The sequence below is a fragment of the Pinus tabuliformis genome, chromosome 1_2 (genome assembly GCF_031772625.1).
Source record: "Pinus tabuliformis cultivar Carrire ecotype Pingquan chromosome 1_2, CPIR1, whole genome shotgun sequence".
Lineage (NCBI taxonomy): Eukaryota > Viridiplantae > Streptophyta > Pinopsida > Pinales > Pinaceae > Pinus > Pinus tabuliformis.
This window is the reverse complement of record NC_142298.1, coordinates 441,629,062-441,655,324: the sequence shown is the minus strand read 5'-3', so window position 1 is coordinate 441,655,324 and position 26,263 is coordinate 441,629,062. Positions and strand designations below refer to the sequence as shown.

Sequence of the window (26,263 nt, the reverse complement as noted above, 5' to 3'; positions counted from 1 at the left end):
CAATCACATGGTGCCACATTAGCATCGCACCACCACGTGGCATCCACGCGGACTCAGAGCCATAGGTCCCATCAAACCCAACCCCACAGTGCTTTGCACAACTATACGTTATATCCGTCCTCAAAGGTAAATATGGTGCGCATAATATTTCCCACAATGCATTATTTCTTTACCCCCAGATCGATTGGACACCAGATCTCCACCTTCGTGAAACCCACTGTGGAGCCCACAATACTTGCAAATAGTCACCACAACTAGCATGGTATCCTCCACCTCATCTCTCCTTGTAGGTCCCATAACCCCCACGACCTATATGTTTTACATTGTTTCCACACTATATCCGATTGCGGGGAAATCTAAGTGCACCAAAATTTGCACTCTGGCATACTCCCTGGACTCCAGGATCACTTGCACGCTCCAACGATCATTCGGCTTCGTCCTTAAGCGGCGTCACACTATATATGCCACACCTCGCTATAGTATTCGGCTCCGTGGAATTATCCACCACAACAAACCCACCCTAGACACTTTATACAAAATTTGGCACCATCGAGTTCTGCACAATTATTCCACCTTGTGCAAACACCTGAATACATATGCGAAGCTCAAAGTGCATCCGGCCCAAATACATGGCCCTGCCAAAAATACGTCTAGACCCGAATACAAATCTGATGTCCTCAACACTTAGAGATTCTAAGAACTTCAAGGGACTTTACCCATTTTACAGAGATAAAACCCTTATTCTGATGATGGATCCACTTACGGACCCAAAACGTAGACATTCCTACAAAATTACTATGGTTAATCCGAACTTCAAAACTATGAATTCTACTCATTATATTCAGCCACCATACAATCCATGGATCTATCAACATGCCTACTACCAGGCATCGAAACAAGCTAAGCCATAGCTAATACTACTTGATAAACTCAAACACAACAGCATCATGTTAAACCATAGGAATGGATCCCAAACAACACTATCAAATCCATTGATATATCATATGTTGCATCATTCTCAGTGCTTTACTAGGAAAGACAATCAACAGCTTTCAGAAGTCAAAGATCCATGATATTCACAACACATCAGAGAATGGAATTTCAAATACTGCAATAGTCTAGCTAAGCAAATTAAACAGTGATACATGAATATGGATATAGTTTTGCATTTGATGATCATATTAGCAAACACAGAGGCCTCCAAGCCCCTATCAACAACCACAGGTCCTTCAAGCCCCTCGTAACCATGAAGACAGTCCCACACAACATTTCACTATAGACAAACAAAAATACCACATTCATGCATTAGCAGTGCATATCAGGTAAGTTGAAGCATATCAAGCACCCATGCATATTCATGTGAATAGCTCTATAAATCATGGGGATATCAACAAACACATAGATCCATATAAGTTAAATCACGACTATGAAGGTATCTAAAGCAAAGCATTCGCCATGATCATATAGAGACCTTAACAATGTTCCTGAGGTAGAGTTATTCCATATACATAGCACATAAATTGAACTCCGAATAAGATAAGCCACCATCATGGATATGGTAGTGAGTTGCCCGAACTTATGAATATATAAAGGCATTGAAACTTATGCAATCTCAGATTAGTCCCTAGTGATTTTAGATCACCAGCCATTGACATACCAAACAACTTGCAAATGACTAAGAAGGTCGCAACCAAAAAACTCAAACAACTCATAATCACCATAGATATACAAGTTAGTTGGTCAACCATGATTAGATAGTGAACCAGGCATTCTTACATAAATGACACAAAATTAATCATTAGTCATAAGCACAATAAGGCATACAATAGCTTGTAGTCTAACATGCATAACCAAGAAAATTTATCTGTGTATATGGATTTAATTGGCAACTAAAAGAGGGACTTCCACTCTCCACCCAACCATAGGCCAACCACACTGCAACCTTTCTTGTAGTTAACCATCCCCGAGTCGAATCCTAGGTGTGGGGAAATGCTTGCACAGGGAAAGGGTTCACACCATTGGTTTGAACACAATTTCAAGAGATGGAATACATAGTTCCAATGCTTTAGCAAATCAACAACAAGCACATAGTGGTCCATTCACTCACTGAAATTCACATCGACCACCCCAGCTTAGACAAGTACTCAATGGTTATAAAACATAGCCATACGGATGATCACCCAAGTCACAGAGTGTAGGCGATCAATCAATGGCAAACACATCAGAAAATTGGGGAATACAAGCCATCTAAGGCTGACCACCTCTAATTGCCTCGCATCCAATGCACCTTCTTCTCTTTTTCATGTGGCTATTAGAGCTCTACTTGACTCTACTTGACTCTTCAGTTCGTCCTCTCCTCCATCTACAAGAGAGAACCCCCTGAATGGGCACCGCCTGCCCCTTTGTAACACTCAATCCAATTGCATCCCTTCATTTGTCAAGAGGTAGTTCGATCTGTTGCGCCACCTCCTCACTCTTCAAGCGAGGGTGTAGTTTCCACTTCTTCACTTTATAATGCTCGCCAATGAGCTCTACCAACTTCAGAGCAGACTCCATCACATCGCATAACACCTATCACACAACTGACTCATCGAGTATACAAAGCAACTTCGACATTTATTCAACTAGTATGGATCGTGGTTTTTCCAGCGGGATAAGTGGGCAAGCAAGCTTTAGGCATTAAAGCGACTTCACGTAAAATAGATGAGCAAGCAAGTTTCCCTCAAGCCAAGGATCCGTAAGGTAGTCAACCTTCAATTGTGTTAATTAATTAACTAGTTTTTGAATGACAATTAGCATATGTTTAATTAGAGGTCCAGCCAGTCATGGTCCTTCCACATTGGTGATTCAGTCACAATCATCATTACAATAAGCAAGGGTAGAACTGGGGGTTGTTACACATTCTTTTCGAGTGCATTTATTCCATAGTCAAGCAAAGTAGCCAAGAGGGATAGGGAGAGCACAAAGAGAGGATTTGTGCACTATAGTAGCCCACATGCCACAGGCCTTACTTCTTTTTACTCGCAACCATTTTCTATTCAGAGAAAGAGAGCAAAGCGATCTCACCTTCCAGCCAAGTTTTCTCCTGAAAGGGTTTCCCAAGTTATATGTTATGTCAAATCATGGTTTGCTAGTTTTTATTTTGTTGTTCTCTATTTTCTGCATATTTATAATTTGCATGCATATGCAGTAAACAATAATTTGCAGATCCGTGAATCTAGAAAGAAATAAACCTTCATAGCCTAGATTTCGAATTTTTAAGTATGATTTATTGGATATGTTGTGACGAACTCTCCAGTGGAATATCCACGGTCATTTAGGGACCATTAGGCAACGGAGTGGAGAGCAAAGATTATAGCTACCACCTTGCAATAAAGGTGTTGGGGTAGGGTTGACTACAACTCTTTCAATAAGGAGTTTAAAGTTTGCTAGAATCAACTACCATAGTGTCCATTTTGACAAGAGCTTTTGAACCTCCACTTGACTTGTTATTCTAAATATTACTACAAACCTCTTTGGTCCACCCACCATCATTGTCAACATTGGCATATGAACCATTTTGTACTTGACCAGCCTCAATAGTCAAGGCTACTTAGGGTTCAAATTGGGCAATCAACAAACATTATATATTTTATGATTCAAGCCTTGGAAACAAAAGCAATTGTTTTGTAACTCTTTAGCCAAGATGACTATGAGACCACCTCCTAGAATGTAGCAAGGGGTCATGGCAAATAAATCCACTCCTAAGTACAAAAATGTGCTCAAGGAAAGGGCAAGGAACTCTAACCATAACAAACAAGATAATAGGGTTGTCTAGTCTATCGAGTAATAATACTATTGATTTTGTTGACCCTATGTTAATAATTGACTTGAAACATCTACATGATGCATCCATGGGGGGACAGGATATTTTCTTCCTTCATTGCAATTATGTGCATAATCAATGACAACTTAAACATTTTCTACATGTCTTTAATTACTTCCAAGTTGTTGCAATGGTAGTAGAGGAGGGGAAATGCAACATTCTTCCACTTTTGACTTGGTCAAATGAACATGTCAACGATGGACCACATTCAATCCTTAAACCAACATTCCTACACTTCAATAAATTCTTAGATGGATATGATTGTGCTTGTGTTTAAAATTTAACCAAAACTTTTTCAACACTCAAATTATCATTGCATCTCCAAAGGGGGGGAGATCCAGATCGCCAACTCGTATAGATATTTGAGGGTTCAATGCTCAAGGTCTCGTTTCAATTAAGTCATACCCTTCAACCCTATGTCAACAAGGGCTACAAATCCTTAGTCCTACACAAGATATAGTGCTTCCAACATCATTTCCAAGACATCTCGCCCAAGATACCTATCATGGATTCCATTATCTAGCCCATAAATTATTATAATTCAGATGTTTAGGCATCTCATTTGTAAGAATCTTACTAATAATAATAATATCTATATTTAAGGTCACAGCCAAGCCAGACACCAAATTGGTGTATGAGACCCTAAGTCTAAGTCTATGAAGACATACATACTCTACCCCCCTCTGGTTTTGAACCCGTGATCTCTTAGGAGGAAACACACGCTCTTAACCACTAGGCCACGACTAAGAGGGTGTAAACCCTTCTCCTTTGATACTTAATCAAATGCATGCAAACAATCTCCGCGACCATCTCGCCCAAGATGTCTATCATGGATTCCATTATCTAGCCCATGAATTATTATAATTCAGATGTTTAGGCATCTCATTTGCAAGAATCTTACTAGGCCATGACCGAGAGGGTGTAAACCCTTCTCCTGTGATACTTAATCAAATGCATGCAAACAATTTCCACGACCCTCATCCTTTCTGACTTTAGTGCAAAGAAATTTTCAGTGGGATAAAAGAATGCTTGATTAAGATGAGCCTCTTAGCTAAGTGGCTTCTTCCAAGGTATCACCGATGTTGGCAACAAATGTTATGTATACAATACTAGTTCTTCACCCAAACTTTAAACATCACAAAGTTTGATGGACCAATCTTAGGCCCTTCCAATCAAGACTAACAATAGAGTTAGCGTAGTTCAATAATCATATCATTATGTTTATTGGTTGATTAGATAACAAAGGAACCCTAGGCATAATCTAATTAAAACACGTCATAAACAAGATTAAGACATGTAGACCTTATTTAGCTTTTAACTTACATCCTAACATGATGATGTTTGTCCAAGTGGTTGCCTCTCTCATGAGACATCATTGTTTATGTATCACATTGACTAAATCTCAAGAGAGAGAGAGAGAGAAAGAGGGGGAGAGAGAAAGACATGAAGATGATACAACTTAGATACAAACAACTAAGAACCAATTCTATAGGCTCCAACAATAGTTTGGATGTTAGAGGTCACACATAGTTTGGTTGTGTACCACTATTGATGCTTTGGTCTTCAACTTAATTTGATTAAATATATTATTGTTATCACTTTCTTTTGTTGCACACATTGATCTAGATTTCAAAATAGTTCATTCTATTATAAACCTTGTCTCATAAATTGATTGATCCCATTGAAACCGAATAAAAATTAACTCTCTCCCCCTCTGCAATTTTTTTTATTTTTGTAACTAGGCTGAGCCTAGATCGAGGCCAGCCCATCTAATGGACGAAAGAAAGATATACCCACAGTGGGATGCTATCACCAGGATAGTGTGAAGCTCGGTCAAAGCTTGGACACCCCTTGGGATAGTTTAATTCCCCCAAAGTGGCTTCCATCCTCAAACCCTCACAGTGGGATACTATCACTAGAATTGTGTGAAGCTCGATCAAGCTTGTACGCCCCTTGAGATAGTTTAATTCCCCCAAAGTGGCTTCCAACCTCAACCCTTCCCATGACATTTGACCTTGAGACCTGGAGGGGACTAAACCCCACTCAAACCAACTCCACAATTGTGTGAAGCTCAGTCAATCTTGGACACCCCATGGGATAGTTTAATTCCCCCAACGTGGCTTCCATCCTCAACCCCTCACAGTTGGATGCTATCAGTAGGATTGTGCGAAGCTCGGTCAAGCTTGGACAGCCCTTGGGATAGTTTAATTCTCCCAAAGTGGCTTCCATCCTCAACCCCCGCCCATGAGGTTTGAACCTGAGACCTGGTGGGAATTAAACCCCACTCAAACCAACTGGTCTACACCTCATGGGTTCTCTCTGCAACTTTATACCTTATATGTGCATAAATTAATAAGTAAGGCATGTCACTTTTAAGTGCTGAAGGAAAACCCATGAAAACAAGGATGTCTTTTAAAGAGTGACTGCCAGCTATTTGAACCCTCTCCCTTTTATTTTTCCGTGTTTTTGCTGCCATTTTTACTTTTTGATCACCAACATTACTTATTTCTAGAGATGTTGTATATTTTTTATCCCGTAAAATTTTGGGGTGCCTCTCCAGTCATCCCCAAAATTCATCCCATCGCCCAATCCTATAAACCATGTGAAATATAGGTTTTCATGTACACCTTCAAGCTTGTCAAAAAGACATCTCAAATTTTCAGTTGAAATTTTACTCAACACAATAATAATTTTCAAAGCCAAAAATAGAACTTTTTGTTGCTTAGGAATGAGAAGAACAGACTGAAATGACCATCAATGCACTAGTATTTGGCATTTGCCTTTGAATTAACACGGTATGAGATCATACGAACAGAAGGATAAAGTATGTGGTACTGAGAATTAAGTGATGCAAGTGCTACAAATTGTAACTGTCATACAAAACTACAGACTATAAAACTTCAAACCTGTTGAGATGTTCTTAGTTGACTCGACGTTGTTGGAAGTGGCAACAATGGCTGAGTTGACACTCTCTGAGGCTGTGAATCGGGTGCTGCTGGAATCACAGGTTGAGATAGCAAATTTGAATTTTCTGTGACTTTAGGTTCCTGCGTTGACGATTGGCTTTTCAATGAAGACACAGACCCTCCAGGTTGCAGTAGTTGTCCTGGAGTCACTAGAGTAGGTGGTGCTGAAGTTGACAGACTTAATGGAGTAGACACTGAAACAGTTTGAGATATAGACTGGAGGGAAGAAGTTGATCCTGTCACAGATCGAGGTTTACTGGTTGCTGCTGTTACAATAGCACTAACATCATGATCTGAGGAAACAATTGGTGCCAACGTTTCGCTAAGTGGTAAAGACATAGGCATAGCATTGGACAGAGTTCCAGCTGCAATTGTTGATGAAATTGAAACCACAGGAATTGGAGCTGCCGCAGTAGACGATTCACTAAAATGCAGTGCCGAAGCAGGCGTCTGTTGCAAAGAATTGATGAACTCTGAAGTAGTTGACAGCCCTGTAGGCAATGATGAAAGAACTGCGGATTGCTGCAAATGTTGCTGTACAGTAGGTGGAATTGGCATTCCAGGGGGTGGCTGAAAATGCAAAGGTTGCTGCTGCACATGAGGAAGCCCAGTTGCAGGCCCATAATATCCCTGCCAGTACATTGGCATTGCAAGACCTGTTCCATTTGCACCTGGGGGAACAGGTGAGGAACCCCATGATCCTAAGTTCCTTGTAGCTTGGAACAATGGAGCGCCGCCTCGAAATGGTGATGAGGGTACACCAGAATGTGCACCATGAGAACCAAGATCTGGTAAGGACCCACTTGCAGCACCAAATGCATTAGATGCTTGAGATGGCTGGGAGTACTGTGACTGTTCAGAAAAAAAAAATCCAAAAACCAACTTAAATTTATAATCAATTTAAAACCCAGCAGAAGTTAAACAAAGCATCAATCACTTCTTTACTATAAAGCCGGAAACAGCATCCTCCTATCCAAAGGATATGAAAAGCATACCTGAAGGGAGATTATTGCTGGGTCACTGTGTATCTGAGAAGTTGTTTGAGCTGGTGGAGAGGATTTCACTTGCAAGTCCTAAAAGCAAAAAAGACAGTCATGTCAATCTGTGCTCTCTCTCTCTCTCTCTCACACACACAGATGCAAGACATGCACATTAACACATCTAGTACATCCCAAAAAAAGATTTGCAACAACAAAACCATATAGATCTGTTTTTTTTCTGCTGTTGAAATGATGGTGCATAAGTTAAGATACATTGGAGGCATATCAAACAGCTAAACAAACAGCAGTAAACAAATAAAAGTTGCAGATATTTATTCACCTCACAAATTAATTAGTTGTGAGATCCTACCCAACCAATCTTTTCATTGCAGGCACATCCACCTATTTAAATTAAAAGCAGTAAACATATAAAATTTACATAAATTTATCCAGCTCAGAAATTTCATTTCTTACAGCCTACTCAACTAGCCTTTTCATTGATAATGTAGTCTCATATCACTAACAGAGCAAACAATATAATATTTTATCATAATTCATGACATTTATATTTGGAAATGTAACTTTTAGACTGCTTTGCAAACATGCTATCACTCAATTTTACGACACCTAATCCTCTTAAAATTGTCTGGTACTATTTTCATTTGAGCAAAGGAAGCTATTGATTGGATCCACATCATGCTCTAGTCAATTTCCTTCACAGCCTTCCAAGCCTCTGTGAATCCATGATACTTTCACAATAAACCATGGTCCAGAATCAGCCTCAACCCTTCAGTTCTTTCCAAGCCTCAAATAACTTGATACCATCTCCCCTGATAATGTCTCATATCAATCCATAATATGAAGCTTAATTTGCATACCCACGTGTTGTTGAATTCCACTGTTGACTAAAAACTTCTTGCCATTATTTTACAAGTGAAGCCTTCAAAAAGGAATACTTCAATATTTTCTTTCCATAATAAATTTCTCGTTTTCATTTCACTCCAGATACTAACTGACCTGTCTCTGATTGTTGAGAAGCATCGAAAGCCAGGTTCTTCTAAATATTTGCTTGGCATTTGAAATTATACTCATTTTTTACAGTGCACATTTTTTCCCTTCTGCATCCTTCTCTACAATCATGGGTTCAGGGAAAAATTTTCAATATGGCTGTAGACATTCAAACTTCCAAATCTTAAATGAACCCCAAGCTGGAAGTTTCACTTTTTAAAAACCGTTACTATATTTTGTAATGAAAATCACATAAGAAGAAAAATAATTCCGGTCCTCAGGAAAGAACACAATATTTGTAGTCATCCTTTAATGTTTAGCTACACCAAAGTATGGCATCATGCTTTTAGCATACTTGGCGAAGGAGATGAGATAAGATAATTTCATTAACATCCAATAAGTGGCCATAAACAAAGAAACTGCTACATACATTGGTAAGGGAGTGCAAATGCTGGTCCTACAAAAGCACATATATCCCCTAAGGTCAAAGACCTAGAGTTTCAAAGTTATTGTCAAAGAAACAAAATGATACAAAGCTGGGGATCCCAGAGAAGAGAAGATCACTCTCAAGAAGCAGAGAAAAATGTATTGACTGGGGGCACTTGGAGAATGTGCTAAAGCCCTAGAGAAGCCATCGTCTGATAATGAGGAGGGGGAAAAGCTGCTAACCTCCGAACCTGCATTAATATTAGGTAGATCTCCCCTACCCTTCAAGGCCAAAGTAAAGAAACACTTAAAGGAGGACTAACCTAATGAACTGGAGAGTTAGAAGTGCTAGAAGATCTGGATAGAACATGCTGCCTGGAAGAGGCTACTCTCTGCTGAGATCTAGATGAGTGGGAAGAAGGTTGTCTGCTGTGAATGGAAGAATTATGTCAAACTCAGACTGACTGTCACAAAAGTCTCATGGGTGGACTCTGGAAGTCGAGAGTATCCCCAAGGTCTCATGGATCTAGAAACTAAGGTGGTGGAAATTCTCTTTGTTGCCTCTTGATGCCTCTATTTGTAAGCATCGGTAAGAAGAAGATGATAACCCAAAAGCCACCCTTGTGCATAAATTTACACAGCTGGTCTAGATATCAGAAGAAGATGAAGAGAGAGTTACGGAACTCCATGAAAAGGCAATGCCATCTACATTGGATCTCGTAATAGTTGAGGCGTCAGAAAATGAAATGCTCCTCTATATCGATCTCTTGTAGATGGCAGAGTCAACAAGCCCTACCTACTCATGAAATTTGGTGATAAGCTTCCACCCAAAGCTGAAGAGAACCACCTTGGAATTGGCTGAAAAGAGGGCATGCACATGTGCACCAAAGCAAATGAAATTTATATTAATGTCCACAAAAAACCAAATAGGTCAACAGGACTAGGAAAACAGGTTTTGGTACAAATAAGAACAAACTCACAAAGATTAAGGTATCAAACACATAAATCAGTCCACGAATTTGCACCAAAAACAGTGTTGTTGAGCCATTTTATTATAAAATCAAGAGAGTACAATATGGTGCTGGAATAAGCCCAAGTGAATAATAAGAAGTCCCTCTCACATCTGCTGCTGCTCTCTCCTGGCTCTGCGATGAACTACCCAGAAAATACGCTGTTGGCTGTGAGGAACTGCTGCTAAGGCCTCCTCCAGTAGTCAGAAAATTCCAAGAAATTAACCCCAAGCTCTCCACCAAATACCCATAATAACCCACGAAAGATTTGGCCTATGGTAGACCTTGGAATTTCAACCCTCTTTTCCCTCTAGGGCTCTGCTGCTGGGTAATTTGACCCACCTGTCAATTCTGCTGCAAAAAGTCCTCCAAATAGCTGCAATCTCCAAGCAAACACTCTCTCGGGCTCCTCCTCGAATCTCAAGCCCAAACTCCCTTCACTCCTCAACCCCGAAGTGCGCCTCCTCCAAGCACTGCACAGTCCCTACGCTGCTGCTAGTGAATCCTCCCCACAAACTCGCACTCCCACTGCTGGAACAAACTGAAATGGATGGAACTCCCTCCTTGGGCTGGAACTCGAAGTCCACCGAAGCAAGGGTTGAGATTTCCACTCGGAACCACTCGTGTGCTAAACAGCGCTTGCAGACTTGGCTTCAGCGCAAGCGTGCTATGTCAAAGATGAATGAATGACAAAATGAGTGTCATTCCTTCCTTTTGTCAAAATGCCTCCAACATGCTCATGTGGGCCCAACTCGATTTCCTCCCACCGAATTTCCTCCAATGCATGCATACTTCCCATGTGGGCTGCAATTCTCCATGGGTGGCCCCCACGCTCCACTAGAGGCTCGATATTTCCCTTCCATCTCTAATGTTTGGGGACTTGCTTTAATCAAAAATCAATGTGGGGCCTCTAAACCCACATTTCCTAAGTGCAAACATGAATTAAGACAAAATTGGCCAAAATTGATATTTCACTTAGCAATAATGCTAAGTGGGAATATCACAAGAGGTGGACAGCAATTGGGAGATGGCACTACAAGAGGGCCATGCATAACTTAGAAGACACGGCCAAGAGAACCTCAAGGACGAGTAGTCCAGACTCCAAACCTTCTTAGTATAGTCCCTCCCGTCCACAATGGCATTTCTGAAATAGTTACACATTTCTCATTTTAGTTAACATTGCCATTAGGTGCTTTATTGTCAAAAGCCAAAGTGACCCTAAGTGACTTTGATGGATAAATTATTAAATATTCCTCGCTTGTAGATTCTTAAGCCAAATGACCAGATTCTAACGCATAATGTGCAACAAAGTTCTAAAGTCCATATTGAGGTCTGGTCATTTCCAGTTTTAAAACTCAAAATGAACAAAAGCAGCACAAATTATAAAACATCCATGTTGTACAACTTGCAAATTGTACTCTTACATAACAAAAGAATGCTTCAATCAGACAAAACACATAACTATGAATAAGGGTAGACAGGTATTCCTTTGCAGGATTTACACAAAATCCAAAAGAAGGCACTGCCAGTTTTAAAAGAGTCTTGCCCTCTTTAACTATTACAAAAACACAAAATGGAGTCTTTACGGTACACAATGACAGATATCCTGCTTCACATGAAAAGGATAGAAGCATGAGAGCCTCCAACCCTGCTGCACGGATACAATTTTACAAAGAATTTTGTGATAAACACGTGCAACAATAGAGACTCCTCATCACAAATCCTCTGAAAAACAGTAAAATGTAGCTGTGCAAATTTTGGGCAAAAGCCACAGAGCAGTTGAAAAGATGTTGGGAAAGAACTGGAGCTGGACATAGTTTATTGAATAGCATACCCAAATTAAACATCATGCAAATGAAAACACATACAATGTTTTTATGAGAAACAATTTTATTAACAAAAGAACCTTACATGAATATACTCAAATGTTACAAACAGGTAAACTTTACAAAGATATATTACCTCCTTGTATGTAACATGCATAAAAGAAGGAAAATGAAGGGAGGATGATTGAAGTTTGAACAGATTGCCACATAGATTAAAACCCATCAAGCTAGAACACTGGCCAAAGCTGACCATTAGATATATTTCATTATAATTCAAGATTTTATTTGCATTTCAACTTTTACCCATAATATTGGAATTAATTTCACTGGCATTTATTGAATTAGAAAAAAGCAACAACAAAAATGATAACACTGCTTGGGCTGTCTCTAATATCTATATGCTTTCTATGTGAGAACAAAAGAAAGAATGAACGATGAAGAGATGCATTCTGGTTACCTTTATATCACTTCCACGAAAAATGATATAATCATAAACTTTGTCACTAGGAGGAATTTGTGGACCATCTTTCTTTCGTCCTTCTGTCCCAAAGGACCGCACTGTAACAAGTATAAACAGACCAATAAGAACAGGTAAGTACTATAAAGTATTACTGAAGATACTTTTCTAAAAAAAACCTTCTTTGCATTAGAAATAACTGCATACAGTGTCCAAAATTCACAAGATGATAATCACAAACTCTCAGAAATTGAAAATAGGAAGATAGTGCTTAAGCTTGTAAAATGTCATATAAATTGTTTATTATAGAAAAATTGTCCATTGTGTCAAAGTGTTGAAGAATGACAACTATTCAATTGAGTTTTAAATAGCAATTTTATTTTCTCACGCATCCCAACCAAAATACATATCCAACGGATATCCAATGTGTATAAATAAACTGTCAAATTGGTCAATGGTATTGTGGTTCAGTGGTGAAGATAGTCAAGATGGCAGCAGCATGTCAAGCCACCAACAAGGTCCAATTCCTGCATATGAATAAGCAATTGGGCCAGGTGCACCGTCCAAGTACTGGATGAGTTTGACAGCTAGTACCCCCATGTAATGACAGCTTAACCAAACAAACATGCTTGTGATCTATGGTTCACCCCACGAGGGTGGTTTCACCTGCACAAGAAGGCCTTCCTCTGCTGCCTGACTTCTTTGGGCCAGTTGTAATGCTACTGTTGAGTTTAATTTAAACTAAGCACTCTCAAACAAAACTACCAAATTGCATACTCACTTTAACAGGATCACCAAATCATAGAAAACAGAGTCCTTGCATTCTCGCAATTGATTATAAATGAATAGTTGTACAAACTACAGCCTCCCTAAGCAGCATTGACAGATAAAGTTGAAATCAAGCTCATGTTGATGTTTTGTAGCATCGGAAGGTATTCTTGCACATGCCATTGGTGTCGGGCATGTGAGAATAAACTTGAGACACTCACATTGTGATTTTGCCTTGCAAATCCAATGTGGATGATGTGTGGGGAAAGTGGGCTGAGTGATGGGGCTTTGCACCCACAGTATTCTAATTTAATGATGAGATTGCTTAGGGGCTTCCTATGAGAAGTTAGGGGCTTCTAAGGCACCCTTTGAAGTTGTATAAGTACATGAGCAATGTGAGAGGTTTAAAAAAAAAAATTGAGAGTTTCATTATTGTTTTGGTGGCAAGAGAACGTCATGTGGAGCTAGGCCGAGTAGGGCTGTTAAAATTGGAAACTAGGGCCAAATTCCACCTTGGGACAGCTCATTTGATGGAGATGATGATTGCATTGGATTCATCTTTTCGAGAGGTCCAAGATTGATATAAAGATCATCTCATTCCGAAAAGCAGAAGTGTGATTTTGAATTTATGACCACACATGCAAATTGTTCAGGCCGGCCTCAGCTAAATGTAGGCTCAAGAAGCCCAATGGATGTGTCTCTTCACCCACAACAGTGTATAAGTAGAAGAGACCTCTCACCTCGTTTGGACATCCATCACTCACACATTTTCCCCTCTCTTCATCAGATTGGTTCATACAGCTCTTCAGAAGCCTCTTTCTCCCACACATGCGGCTAGGAGGACAGATTTTCTGGGGGAATTACAGGTTGAATTTCAGACTTCAGGAACAAGTTTGACCAGCATTGACCACGGTGCATTTTCACTGAGTTTGACTTTGGTTTTTGGGTCAAAGATTCAATTTTCTCAGGCCGCATTGCTAGGCACAAAAATCAACAAATTCTGGGCTGGTTGGCCTGCATTGACTTCAGGTTTGACTGCTGTTTGACCGCAGAAAATTACAGCAGTCTTCTCTCTCCTTTGACCGAGTTTGACCAAGGAAGACCGGGCTGCTTCAAGGAAGAATTGCTGCTGTTTTGACCAGCATTGACTTTCTGGTTAGGCCTGAAGTTTGACTGCAGAAGTTGACAAGGCTGATTTGACTTTGGATTGGGCTAAACAATTTGACTTTTGTACTCTCTCTCTGTGCTGAACTATTGAATAGTAATAAGAAAATTTGATCAAAGGGTTTTCCCCACATTGGAATTTTTCCCTGGCGTCCACCAAATCCGGTGCTCTCGTCTTGGCTTGCCCTCTGCAAATTTTTATGTTCTATCTGCATTTACTATCAATGCGATTAATGGTTAATGTGATTGCTACTGAAAATAATTGGAAATTGTTATTGGGCTGCTAAAGGAACATTGAAGTAAATTGTGCTAAGCATAGAACATACCATTGTTATCTAAAATTAACATGGTATCAGAGCCCAGGTGAAGACAAAGCCCAAGCAAGAGTGAGAAAAGCAATCACTAAGGAAAGTTGTTAGACAAGAATTTTGAGCTAGCTTCAATGACGACTACATCATACTTCAAATCCGAGGACAAGCTCAAGGACAAATCTGACTATCATGCATGGAAGATGTCTCTGGATTTGACTTTGGAAGAGAATGATGCTATGGACTATGTCAAAAGAAAAGTGGTGGAGCCTCCTTCAAATGCACCCGCTGCTACAAAAACAAAGTACAAGAAAGGTGAGGTCAAAGCGAAGAAAATTATTGTAGATTCCATTCACAAGCCTTTGGTTGCCTATAATTCTGATTTGGAAACATCTAAGAAGATGTATGACAAGCTGGTTGGATGTTCAAAGTAAACAATGCAAATCAAGTCCTCTTTCTCAAGAGCAAGTTGAAAGACATCAAGATGGATAGAGGAAAGTCCATTCAATCCTACTTCATGAGGATTACCAAAATCAAGAATGATCTCCTATCTATTGGAGAAGTTGTTGGTGACAGGCAGCTCACTCTTTTTGCACTTGGAGATCTTACAAGAGAATGGGATGTGTTTAACACCACCATCCTCGACAATGACAAGATTCTGGGTTTTGATGAATTATTGGCTAGATGCACTCAAGAAGAAATAAGGATGATGGAAAGAGATAAGCCCTCAAATGGAAATAATCCTACCGCTTTCTTTGCTCATGCTAAAAAGAAAAACAATGTTGGTCCAAGAAGACAAGGTCAAGGATTTAAGTCGAGATTCAAAGAAGGAAGAAAAGGAAGATGTTACAATTGCAACAGGTTTGGCCACTACGCTAAAGAGTGTCCTCACAAAAAGGATACTCCAAGGGATGATGACAACAACAACCACAACAACTACAAAGGCAATGGCAATCAAAGGAACAACAAGTTCAACAACAAAGGAAAGAGGAATGCTCTCGTTGCTCGATATGGAAATGGTCGTCCTCCCAAAAGGTCAAGAAACTCCAAGTATGAGGAAACTAATGTTGTAGATAAGCAAAAAGAATTTTATCTTATTTCTGCCCTCACCACCGTCTCTCCTCTGAACACATTGGATCATTGGTTGATTGATAGTGGTGCCTCAAGTCACTTCACTAGGTACAAGGAGACCCTCTCAAATTTGGTTGAAAGGAAGACAAATTTGGAGATCATACTTGGGGACAATGCCACCTACCCCGTGAAAGGGATTGAGACTGTTACTCTTCACATGAATCAAGGTCAAATCCTTCATCTACAAGAAGTATTGTATGTACCTGATTTGAAAAAGAACGTGTTATATATTTCTGCGATGGAAGATAAAGGCCTCAAGGTAACATTCGTTGATGGGAAGGTACATGTTTGTTAAAGGAACCCGAAAGATGCATTTACACTTGGATTTAGGGTTGAAGGTCCCTATCAGGTTGGAGGAAGTCCTTTGGGAGCTATGACTTGCGATACTTCTCTTCAATCAGAATTATGGCACCAAAGACTTGCTCACCTTCATTACAAAACCTTACCTGAATAAGGAAGATGGTCACAAGTATGCCTGAATTCAACGTAGATCATAAGGGGTTTGTCAGGGTTGTGCAACTAGAAAACATATAAGGGTACCATTCCCTTCAAGCGAAAGTCAAACTACCGACATTCTTCAATTGGTTCATTATGATCTATCAAGTATGTTTGCCCGTAACATCTTTGGGAGGATACTTGTACTATGCAATTTTTATGGATGACTTCATTCGCAAAACATGGATCTATTTCTTGAACTAAAAGGACGAAGTGTTCAAATGGTTCTGCTCTTTCAAAGCCTTGGTTGAAAATCAAACAGGGAAGAAGATCAAAATATTGACGACCAATAATGGAACCGGATATGAGTCAAATGAATTCAATGACTATTGTAGAGAAGCTAACATTAAGAGAGAGACCACTACTGCATATACTCTTGAGCAACATGAAGTTGTCGAGAGGAAGAATCGAACAATCATAGAAGCTACCTGTTGACCACTGGAGTGGCACCTGATGATTATATGAAGACTCCATGCCCAAGGATGATCCAAAGGACACTTGTACCATCAGATATCATCAGTCAACAGAGTTTTTTAACTCTACTTCTATCTTTTCATCATCTTTCTTGTACTCAGATTCCACAACTTGCGGGGAATTGTAATAAGTGATACTAGTAATGATGAGTTTTTGAGTTTGTAAGAGACCTAGAATGTTGGGACTCGATCAGCAAACGAGTACACCTTGGAGTGTTTTTTTATCCAGTTAATTACCCCTTCTCTTTCAGAGGCGGATAATTTTCTAGGTTTGTTCACCTAAGTCACCGGATTCGTCCTAAACCCCCTACGAATCCCGAATCCAGTGAATCCGACACGATTCGGTCCGGATTTGTGTCCAAATCATATGACACGTCGAATCTGAGGTCGTGTCACGATTTTTAAAAACGTGTCGCGATTTTGGGACACGTGTCATGTTTCCAGGACTCGCTAAGCTCAGTGCGGGAATGAAAAGGGTGTGTTTGCTCATTAATATTTTCATTTGGCAAGTGATTTGTGCTGTTGCAGCAAGGAGTAGAGCATTTTGGCAGCTTCATGATCAAGTCTAGGCCCTAGTATTGATATGCTATTCATGGTAATGTTAAATTCTTAAAGTAAAAGTGACATTCTCCTTAATCTTCATTTTCATCATTTTACTTAAATTTTTAACATTACCATGAAATGACTTAGGATGTTTGAGAGTGGTTTCGGCCTCATTGGATTTCATATGGAGAAAGTAGAATTTTAGATTTCATTCAAAATCCAACAGACTTATCAGTTTTTCAGGATTTTAGGATTGGGGGATTGCAATGTTTCCATTGAATTTTGTCATGTATTAGGGTATGGAACTCGTATTTAATCAAGAGCACCAAACCAAGAGCTTCTGAATATGTCGTTCCCGCTCCCGTTTTCGCTCCCGCTCCCAAGTAACACTGTTCCTGATGATATGGGTCTGGACACCACTGTTGAGTTGGCATTGGCCAACATGGATCTCAATGATCCAGTGCTAGAGCCTGTTAGATTTGATGACTTAGAGGGGTCAACCTCCATACCAGCAGATGCAGAGGCGACTATGGATACAGGGGAGGAGGAGGATGCAGAGGAGAGCAGTGGGGACCATGATGATGGGGATAGTGATGCTGATTGATGCCTTGAGGCTTGTGTACCTGTAGTTGTTTTATATTTTCTATTTCTATTTGCCATTGGCATTGCACCAACACTACCTATGTAACACAATTTGATTTGATGACTTAATGAGAAAACTACAGTTGTCAGTGTGTTTATCTTACTATCTTGTAGTTGTAAGTTGTCTTTCAGTTATGAATTATGAATAATGATTTAAATTTTTTAAAGATTTATCATTTATGTGACCAGTACCACTGACATTTATTTGAGTTTTGTATGTACTATGCATGCTAATAGCTATAGATGAAGATCTATGTTTGAAATCAATAAATTTGTATCATTAATTAAAATTTGTGTAAGAAATATGATAATATCTAATTTTTAATATATATATATATATATATATATATATATTTTAATAAAATAATATATAACGAGATTTCGGGAAACAGCGGCGAAAATGGAACTCGCTCTGCAAAACCCTAGACGTGAAAGATTGATCCCAGGCATGGAAGCGGCGCCCCTGCTCTGGTTTGGGGCTGCTCATGGGTTTACAATGGCGCCTCCGCGAAGGTTTAGGGCTGCTGCCGCGGCTCTGACAGAGGACGGAAATGCCAAATGGGAGAATGATCAGGTGTCGCCGGACATGAAGCCAGAAACCGAAAATTACAGGTCCCTGCTATGGTTCGAGGCTGCTTATGGTTTTACAATGGCCCCTCTGCGAAAGTTTAGGGCTGCTGCCGCGGCTCTGACAGAGGACGGAAATGCCAAATGGGAGAATGATCAGGCGTCGCCGGACATGAAGGCAGGAACCGAAAATCACACGACCGGCAGGAGCGTTCAGAGGGATTTTATTGGGAGCTCAGGCGTGGAGAAGCGCGTCGATGCCAGTTTGGTTTCCAAGCTGCTGAATGAGCCAAATATACCCATAGGCAATCTCGAAAGGGCAGAGCTCAGAGTGAAGCCCTCTCTCTCAAAACAGGGCTCGGCTATCTCTGCTTTTATTAGTGAAGGCGTCAATCTCCAGCAAGCGAGTTTTCAGATACAAATAATTCTTCTAACAGGCAAAACCCTGCTCCTGGGGGTCCAACCATCTCTTACAGTGCGCCAGCTCTCAAAGATTCTTGAACAGAGGTTGGGGATCCCTTCCTCCCTTCTGCGGCTCCTCTTTGTAGGTAAGCAGCTTGACAACAATATGCCTCTTTCGTTTTATAATATTGAAAGAAATGCCACAGTGATCCTATCACTCCGACTTCGGGGAGGTGCAGTTGGGCAATCCTCTGCTTCCAAGGGCTTCTCCTACAAAGATGCAGTACATGCACAGCCGGCCAAGGAATCTGCCCAATCTACCGAGGCTCCCAAACCTTTCTTGGTGGACAAAATGGAGGAAACCCCTGCCATTGAAATCAATCATCCATCTCTGGATGATCAATTCCAGACATTTGCAGAAAAAGCCCTCATTTGCAGATTTAATGGCCTTTGGCCACGCACTGCTGATCTATACCAGTGGATCCATTCTAATTGGACCAATAACTGCAAAGTCTTCTTCTGCTCGAAAGGCTTCTTTATTGTAACCTTAGCCTTCAATGAAGATTACAAGAAAGCCTTAACGGGGGGCCCCTGGTTCTGGGGTTCAGCGGGACTTTTCCTCTCCCCCTGGTTCCCAGACTTTGACCCCTCCACTGCAGTCATCTCAAAGCTCCCTATCTGGGTTAGGCTTCCAAATCTCCCTGCGCATCTTTGGCATTTTGCTGTCTTTCAAGGAATCGGGAACACCCTAGGCCGCTTCCTGGCAACAGATACCACAAGGGGGGAGAAAGGAATCTATACCTACGGCAGAATTTGTGCAGAAATAGACATTAGCAAAGGGCTGCCGGATCAGATCATCCTCAAAGTCGGGGACTTCCATTGGACGCAAACTTTGGATTATGAGAATACAGCCTTCAGATGTCGCCACTGCCATCAAACGGGGCATCTCCAGAACTCATGTGCAGCATTCCTCGACAAAAAGAAAAATTTCACTCGCAAATCCAAATCCAAGAGTTGGAAACCTTGTGATAGTCCCCCTATGGATGACATAGAGTCCTCTAGCTCTGATGAGGAGGACATTGAAGTGGAAGAGGAGAATTTGGAGCAACCGGAGGCCTCTCCCTCTGCCTGCGCCAAGGATCCTTCTGCGCCTTTATTCTCGCAGAAACGTACTCATGAGTCTTCGCCTTCTGATTCAGATAAGGAGTCTCCTCCTTCAGCTCAGATCTGTCTACAAGTAGTTCCGGTCCAGCCAGATCAAATTGGTTGGGTCAAAGTCAGTAAAAAAAAGGGGAAAAAATGTAGATTGGAAGATTCAGCCCATGCTGGGTAGACTTCCTAGACCAGCTCGTTTTTTCTGTTCTCTTTTGCTCATGCCGTGTTAGCTCTTTGGTACCGAGGTTGATTTCATATCATTTCCGGCTCCCATGCTCCTTAGCTTCGCTTCTTTGCAAGCTTTGTTTGTACCATATTTCTTTTCTTAATAGAATTAGTCTCAATTCAGAAAAACAAAAAAAAACAAAAAAAAAAAAATAATAATAATAATATATAACGTGTTCTGTTTCGGGGGGTCAGCGTGTCCGAATCCGACACCACAAATCTCGAATCCTACGTGTCCCTAATCCCCGTGTCAGGTGACTTAGTTGTTCACTCAATTTTTACCCCAAAGTCGGGGTGACGGTTTAAAGGTTGAGCCCCTAACACATCTTAATGTCTAGAGTCGGTGTATATTACTATACTAGAACACACAAAAAAAATCGTGGAATTTGGCTAGGTCTAAGTAGGATTTTTTAATAATTAAAAATTTCCCGCAAAACGGGATTTTATAATTATTTTCCTTGTAATGGTGTAAATAAGTGGCCTTAGGAAATGTTTGGGGCGTGTGACTACTCGAAATTCATCCTCAGAGACCCAACATTATCCTAGGACCCACTTTGACTGTCAAAAAATGACTTATTGTCCCTCAAAAGCCGATTTTTCAAATGACAATAGCAAAAATGAGGAAAAAAATCAAAAAAATGAGTAATTGGAAAAATTTATAAATTTTTCCAAAGTCAAAATAAGTAAATTTTGACATGGGAATTATGTGGAGAGTCAAGGATAATGTGGCAAGCATGTGGGGCCCACCACATAAGGTACAAGTCAAAGTCAATATGCCAAGTATCACGTTGGTTGCATGAAATGCTAAGTATGGCTACAAATTTACTTTGGCTTTAATTTAAACATGGTGGAATTAAAGTGCAAGGCATATTATAAAGTTGAAACTTTAACAAAGTTAGTGTGGGACAAAAGGTGTGACATGGAAGCCACATTGGAGCTCAAGTCAACAAATCAGTCAAGGAGGCCCACAAATCATCAAAAAATGCACTTAGAATCAGTTAATGGATTTGTAAAAGGAAAGTGGGGACAAGACTGCCACATGGGACAGACCTTGTCTCCCAATTGTTCCCCACTAAACTCCACTCAATTGGTAGTCCATTGAAAAGGTAGGCAGATCATTTTGATATCAGATTTAGTTGGGACAGCTCTGACACATGGGACAGAAGCTTGTCCCCTATTCATTGGAAAAATTTGCAGTTAACTCCACTAAGAAGATATACATAGCATGTCTGGCAGCCCATACGCACAGTTCACAACAGTTACACATCAGTCCTCAAGCATCAACGCTGGCAGATTTTTCAGTGTATACGCAGGCCTGATTTGGAGGATACACAGAGGATAGTTCGCTGGCAGTTTGACAGGGAATTTACAGGAGTTATAAAGGAGACTTGTCCCCCTTATCTTCACACATGTCACACTCAACAAAAACAAGATTTGTACGCTGCTCCTCTCACTCAATTATACGCAGGCCTGATTTCTGAGTTCAACGCAAGTAATGAAGAGACAGTATTTTGGGACTGTGACATGGTAATTTGGGGCTGCACATTTCATGGGATATTGCTCCCACTTACTTCCACTCTTCTCACACATGTTTCTCAAGAGCATATGTACAAGAGATTTGAGGATATTTGAGGAACAATCAAGGTGTAACTCACTGCCACCTTCAGCACTTGACATCAGTTTTCATCAAGTAACTCAGCCACTTGGAATTTGACTTGCTAGCATTGGGATCTTCACCCTTCCACTTGTCACTTGCACTCACATTGGGATTGACTCCCATTTGCCTATTTAAATGAGCTTTGGCTCTCATCTTGGTATATTTAGAACGAGTTGTTGGGCTTGCAGTGACTCTGCTGGATTTTGTATTCATCTTTCATATAATAAAAGAGACTTTGGGGTACTATTGTGTTGGTGTTCACCTTCCATTTCTTGAGGTGATGTTATTTCAATTTTTGTGCTTTACATTCTACATATAATTTGAATTATGCTAGTTATCATTCTGCCACTTGTTTGGATTAACCTTTGCAAGCTATCTTGTAAAATTTTTGGGTTAGAGAAATACTCTAGGAAGAGGAGGACTAGAATATTTTTGGTGAAATCTCTAGCTTTCCCCTCCATTGTATAATCTAATCTAATCCCTTATGTCACTGACATCTTTTTCCAAGTGTGTAGAGATCTTTAAATTTGGTTGAAGGATTTACTTGGGCGTGGGGTAGCTCTCCAATAGACGAACTAACTCCCAAGATCAAGAATAGAAGGACCCAATCAGTTTGCCTCAAGGACCTCATCAAACGATTTTGAAAGAGGGAGTTTCCTTTCCTCTAGCTTATTAAGATCACATAAATTTAAATTAAATATTTTTCTTGATCAATATCTTGTGTTTTCAAAGGGTTTTATTTGCTACCTAGAGCATTGTTTTAACTAGACAAGTATGGAGTTCTACTTGCATGTCTTGATCTAGTTCTTGTACACACTAATTGTAGATTATCATTTTGACTATTTCATGTCATCTTTGTCTCCATTTCAGGATTGCTCTGCTTTCAATTTTTTAAGCATTCTACTTTTGTTTTAAGCAAAATAAAATTTCATTTTTTAAAGAGCAAATACTTGGAAGGCACTCGTTGTTTATATATTTCACGCTTATCTTATGATGGTTATTGCTCTTATCTTATGATGGTTTTTTGCTTATAAATCTTAAAGAAATAATCTATTTAACTCTAACAATTCTCCTAGAAACTCACATCTCTTTTTTAACTTAACTTTTCATTAGAGACCACCCCCCTTAGCTAACCTAGGAGATAGCTTAAACGGATAGAGAAGGGATTTAGTGTGATAGCCCCTTCTCTGAGTTCCCTACCACCAACCACACCTTGTGGGGTTGAAGGCTTTTCTCATCGACTTGTAGGTAGGTGTAGGCGGCAGGGTCAACACTACCCATGCTATGCTTCATGACCAAGTCCTATCGATGTTCTTATGGGGAGAAGCTGCCAACGCTATTGTATATGTGTTCAAAATAGGTGTTCGCGTCAAGCATTGGAGTTAAAGACACCCAAAGAAGTTTTCATTGGTAAGAAACCTGATGTTTCTCATTTTAGAATTTTTGGTTGTCCCATTATTTTCATGTGCCAAAAGAAAAAAGAAACAAGCTAAATGCATCTGAGAAGAAAGGAACTTTTGTGGGCTACAATGAAACTTCGAAAGCATATAGAATCTATGTGTCGGGTCAAAGAGAAGTGGAAATAAGTCATGCTGTCACCTTTGATGAAGATTCTGCACTTGGGAAAGTCAAAGATCTTCCTATCCCTAGGAAGAACAATGATGATGATGCAGGAAAGAAGGATGAATCTCCGACAGATGATCTGATGCCCGGTGTTGAAGGCCCAATGGATCACATTGATCCACCTCCTGGTGACCCTCTACTTCAAGGAAAAGACCTTTGTGGCCCAAAGATACTCTCGAATATGGTGAAAGACATGTTGCACCAAGGGGGACATTTCGTGAAAGCAAGAAGTCGAACAAGTACCAAGGGTAATTAGTTGCTATGAGTACTGTTGTTCAATCTGAGCCATGTACATTTGAAGAAGTCGTGAAGCACCAAGTACGGAAGGATGCGATGAATGAGGAATATGAATCAAACATGAATAATGATGTCTGGGATGTGGTTCCTAGACCCAAGGACATGTCGGTGGTCACTTCAAACTGGATTTACAAAATCAAACATGGAGCTGATGAGAGTGTTGAAAAGTTCAAGGCCAGATTTATTGCTCGAGGATTCTCTCAAAAGGAAGGAGTGGACTATACTTGCACCGGTTGCCTGATACACCACTATCTGATCCATCATTGCTCTTGCTACCTCTCAAAGATGGAGCCTACACCAAATGGATGTCAAAACTTCTTTCTTGAATGGCTCGCTTAAGGAAAATGTCTATGTAGAGCCACCTGAGGTGTTTGAAGTCCAAGATGGTAAGACACATGTATGCAGGTCGAAGAAATCCTTATATGGGTTGAAGCAAGCCCCTGGGGCTTGGTATGAGAGGCTTGATAATTATCTTATGAAGTTGGGTTTTATAAGGAGTGATGATGACCCGAACCTATCCTTCAAGGTTGAAAAGGACAGGCCTCTCATTCTGGTCCTTTATGTGGATGATCTTTTTCTAACAGGTGCAGACCCTCTCATTTATCAATGCAAGAGGGAGTTGGCTTCCAAATTCAAGATGAAGGACCTAGGTTTGATGCACTACTTCCTAGGCTTAGACGTCTGGCAAAGCCAAGTGAGATTTTCCTTTTTCAAGGAAAATACATTGTGAAGCTACACGAGAGATGTGGAATGGTGGAATGCAAGTTTGTGTCTACTCCGATGGAACTGAACTTCAAGAAGCTATGTGGAAGTGTTGTTGGACCGAATTGGAAAATCCTTCTGAGTATCAACAACTTGTGGGGGCCCTGATGTTCTTGGTAAACTCTCGTCCTGACATATGCTTCGTTGTGAATATGTTGAGTCAATTTATGGTCGAGCCTCATCACATACATTAGATTGTTGCCAAGAATCTTTTAAAATATATTCGTGGAACAATCAATTATGGTTTGAGATACACTGCCAGGAATTTGAGGTTACATGTATAGACTGATGCTGATTGGGTTGGCAATGTGTTGGATCGTAAGAGCACTTATGGGTGTTGCTTCTCTTTGGGGTCTGCTTCAATATCTTGGATGAGAAGGAAGCAGAAATCGGTTGCTTTAAGCACTGTCAAGGCCAAATACATTACTGCTAGGATGGCCTGTTGTGAAGTTGTTTGGTTGAGGAAGATCTTTGATAATCTATTTGAGCACATGTTGGATACCATCGTGATCTTTTGCGACAACCAAAGTGGGATTCGCCTTTCAGAGAATCACGTGTTCCACGACTGCTCCAAACACATTGATATCAGGTACCACTTTATCCGGTATATGGTACAACGAGGAAAAAAATAAGGCTCCAACACATCAAGATAGATGAGCAGGTCACACGCATTCTCACGAAGCCCTGAGGGAAGGTCAAATTCTTAGCCTTCTGTGAGGCTTGGAGTCGTGAAAAGACCCTCCTGTGAGGGTCCCGCATGAGTTGGACACTGAGCTTTGGGAGCTCCTGGGGGCTTAGGGTTTATTGGTTTACCTTTCCCTGTGATACCCATGATGGTTGCCATGTGTGTAGGGTGAGTGATTCACCTTCCCCTACGATTGACATATGCATAAGATGAGTGGTTCACCTTCTCCTACAGCATATGAGCAGGATGAGTGGTTCACCTTCTCCTGTTGATGCCCCAGCATACATCCTACCCATGTAGTCCGAGACTCACAGGAAGTACCTCTCATCTGGCCAATGAGTTGGGAAACGTGGATAGGGACGATAGCACTATCGATGGACGCATCGTGTACTGCCATACTCCCTATGTCTAGAATGCATGGTGTTCAACAACTTGATATGGGATCCACTGAGGACTGACCTTTGTCAATGGAGAGTGGTAAGGTCTTGTGAGTCACTCTCGATGATAGAGATGGTACATGACGACAGGGTGGCATGATGACAACAGATGGATTGACATGTGGAATTCTCCCTAGTTGAGAGGGAGTGTTAAAATTGGCAACTAGGGCCAAATTCCACCTTGGGACAGGTCATTTGATGGAAATGATGATTGCATTGGATTCTTCTTTTCGAGAGGTCCAAGATTGATATAAAGATCATCTCATTCGAACAAGCATAAGTGTGATTTTGAATTTATGACCACACATGTGCAGATTGTTCAGGTCGGCCTCAGTTAAATGTAGGCTCAAAAAGCCCAATGGATGTGTCCCTTCACCCACAACAAAGTGTA

At 40.5% G+C, this 26,263-nt stretch overlaps 1 protein-coding gene across 2 annotated transcripts in view; it reads right to left on the bottom strand.

The window, feature by feature from the left end:
* Window positions 1-26,263, bottom strand: part of LOC149206249 (protein decapping 5-like) — an 84,621-nt gene that overhangs the window by 44,462 nt on the left and 13,896 nt on the right. For both annotated transcript variants that reach the window (XM_089395372.1, XM_089395371.1), the window contains exons 2-4: window positions 12,539-12,639; window positions 7,827-7,904; window positions 6,772-7,683 (exon numbers count right to left, since the gene is read on the bottom strand). In XM_089395372.1, the coding sequence (XP_089251498.1) occupies window positions 6,772-7,683; window positions 7,827-7,904; window positions 12,539-12,639 (1,091 nt within the window). The remainder of the gene's footprint in view (window positions 1-6,771; window positions 7,684-7,826; window positions 7,905-12,538; window positions 12,640-26,263) is intronic.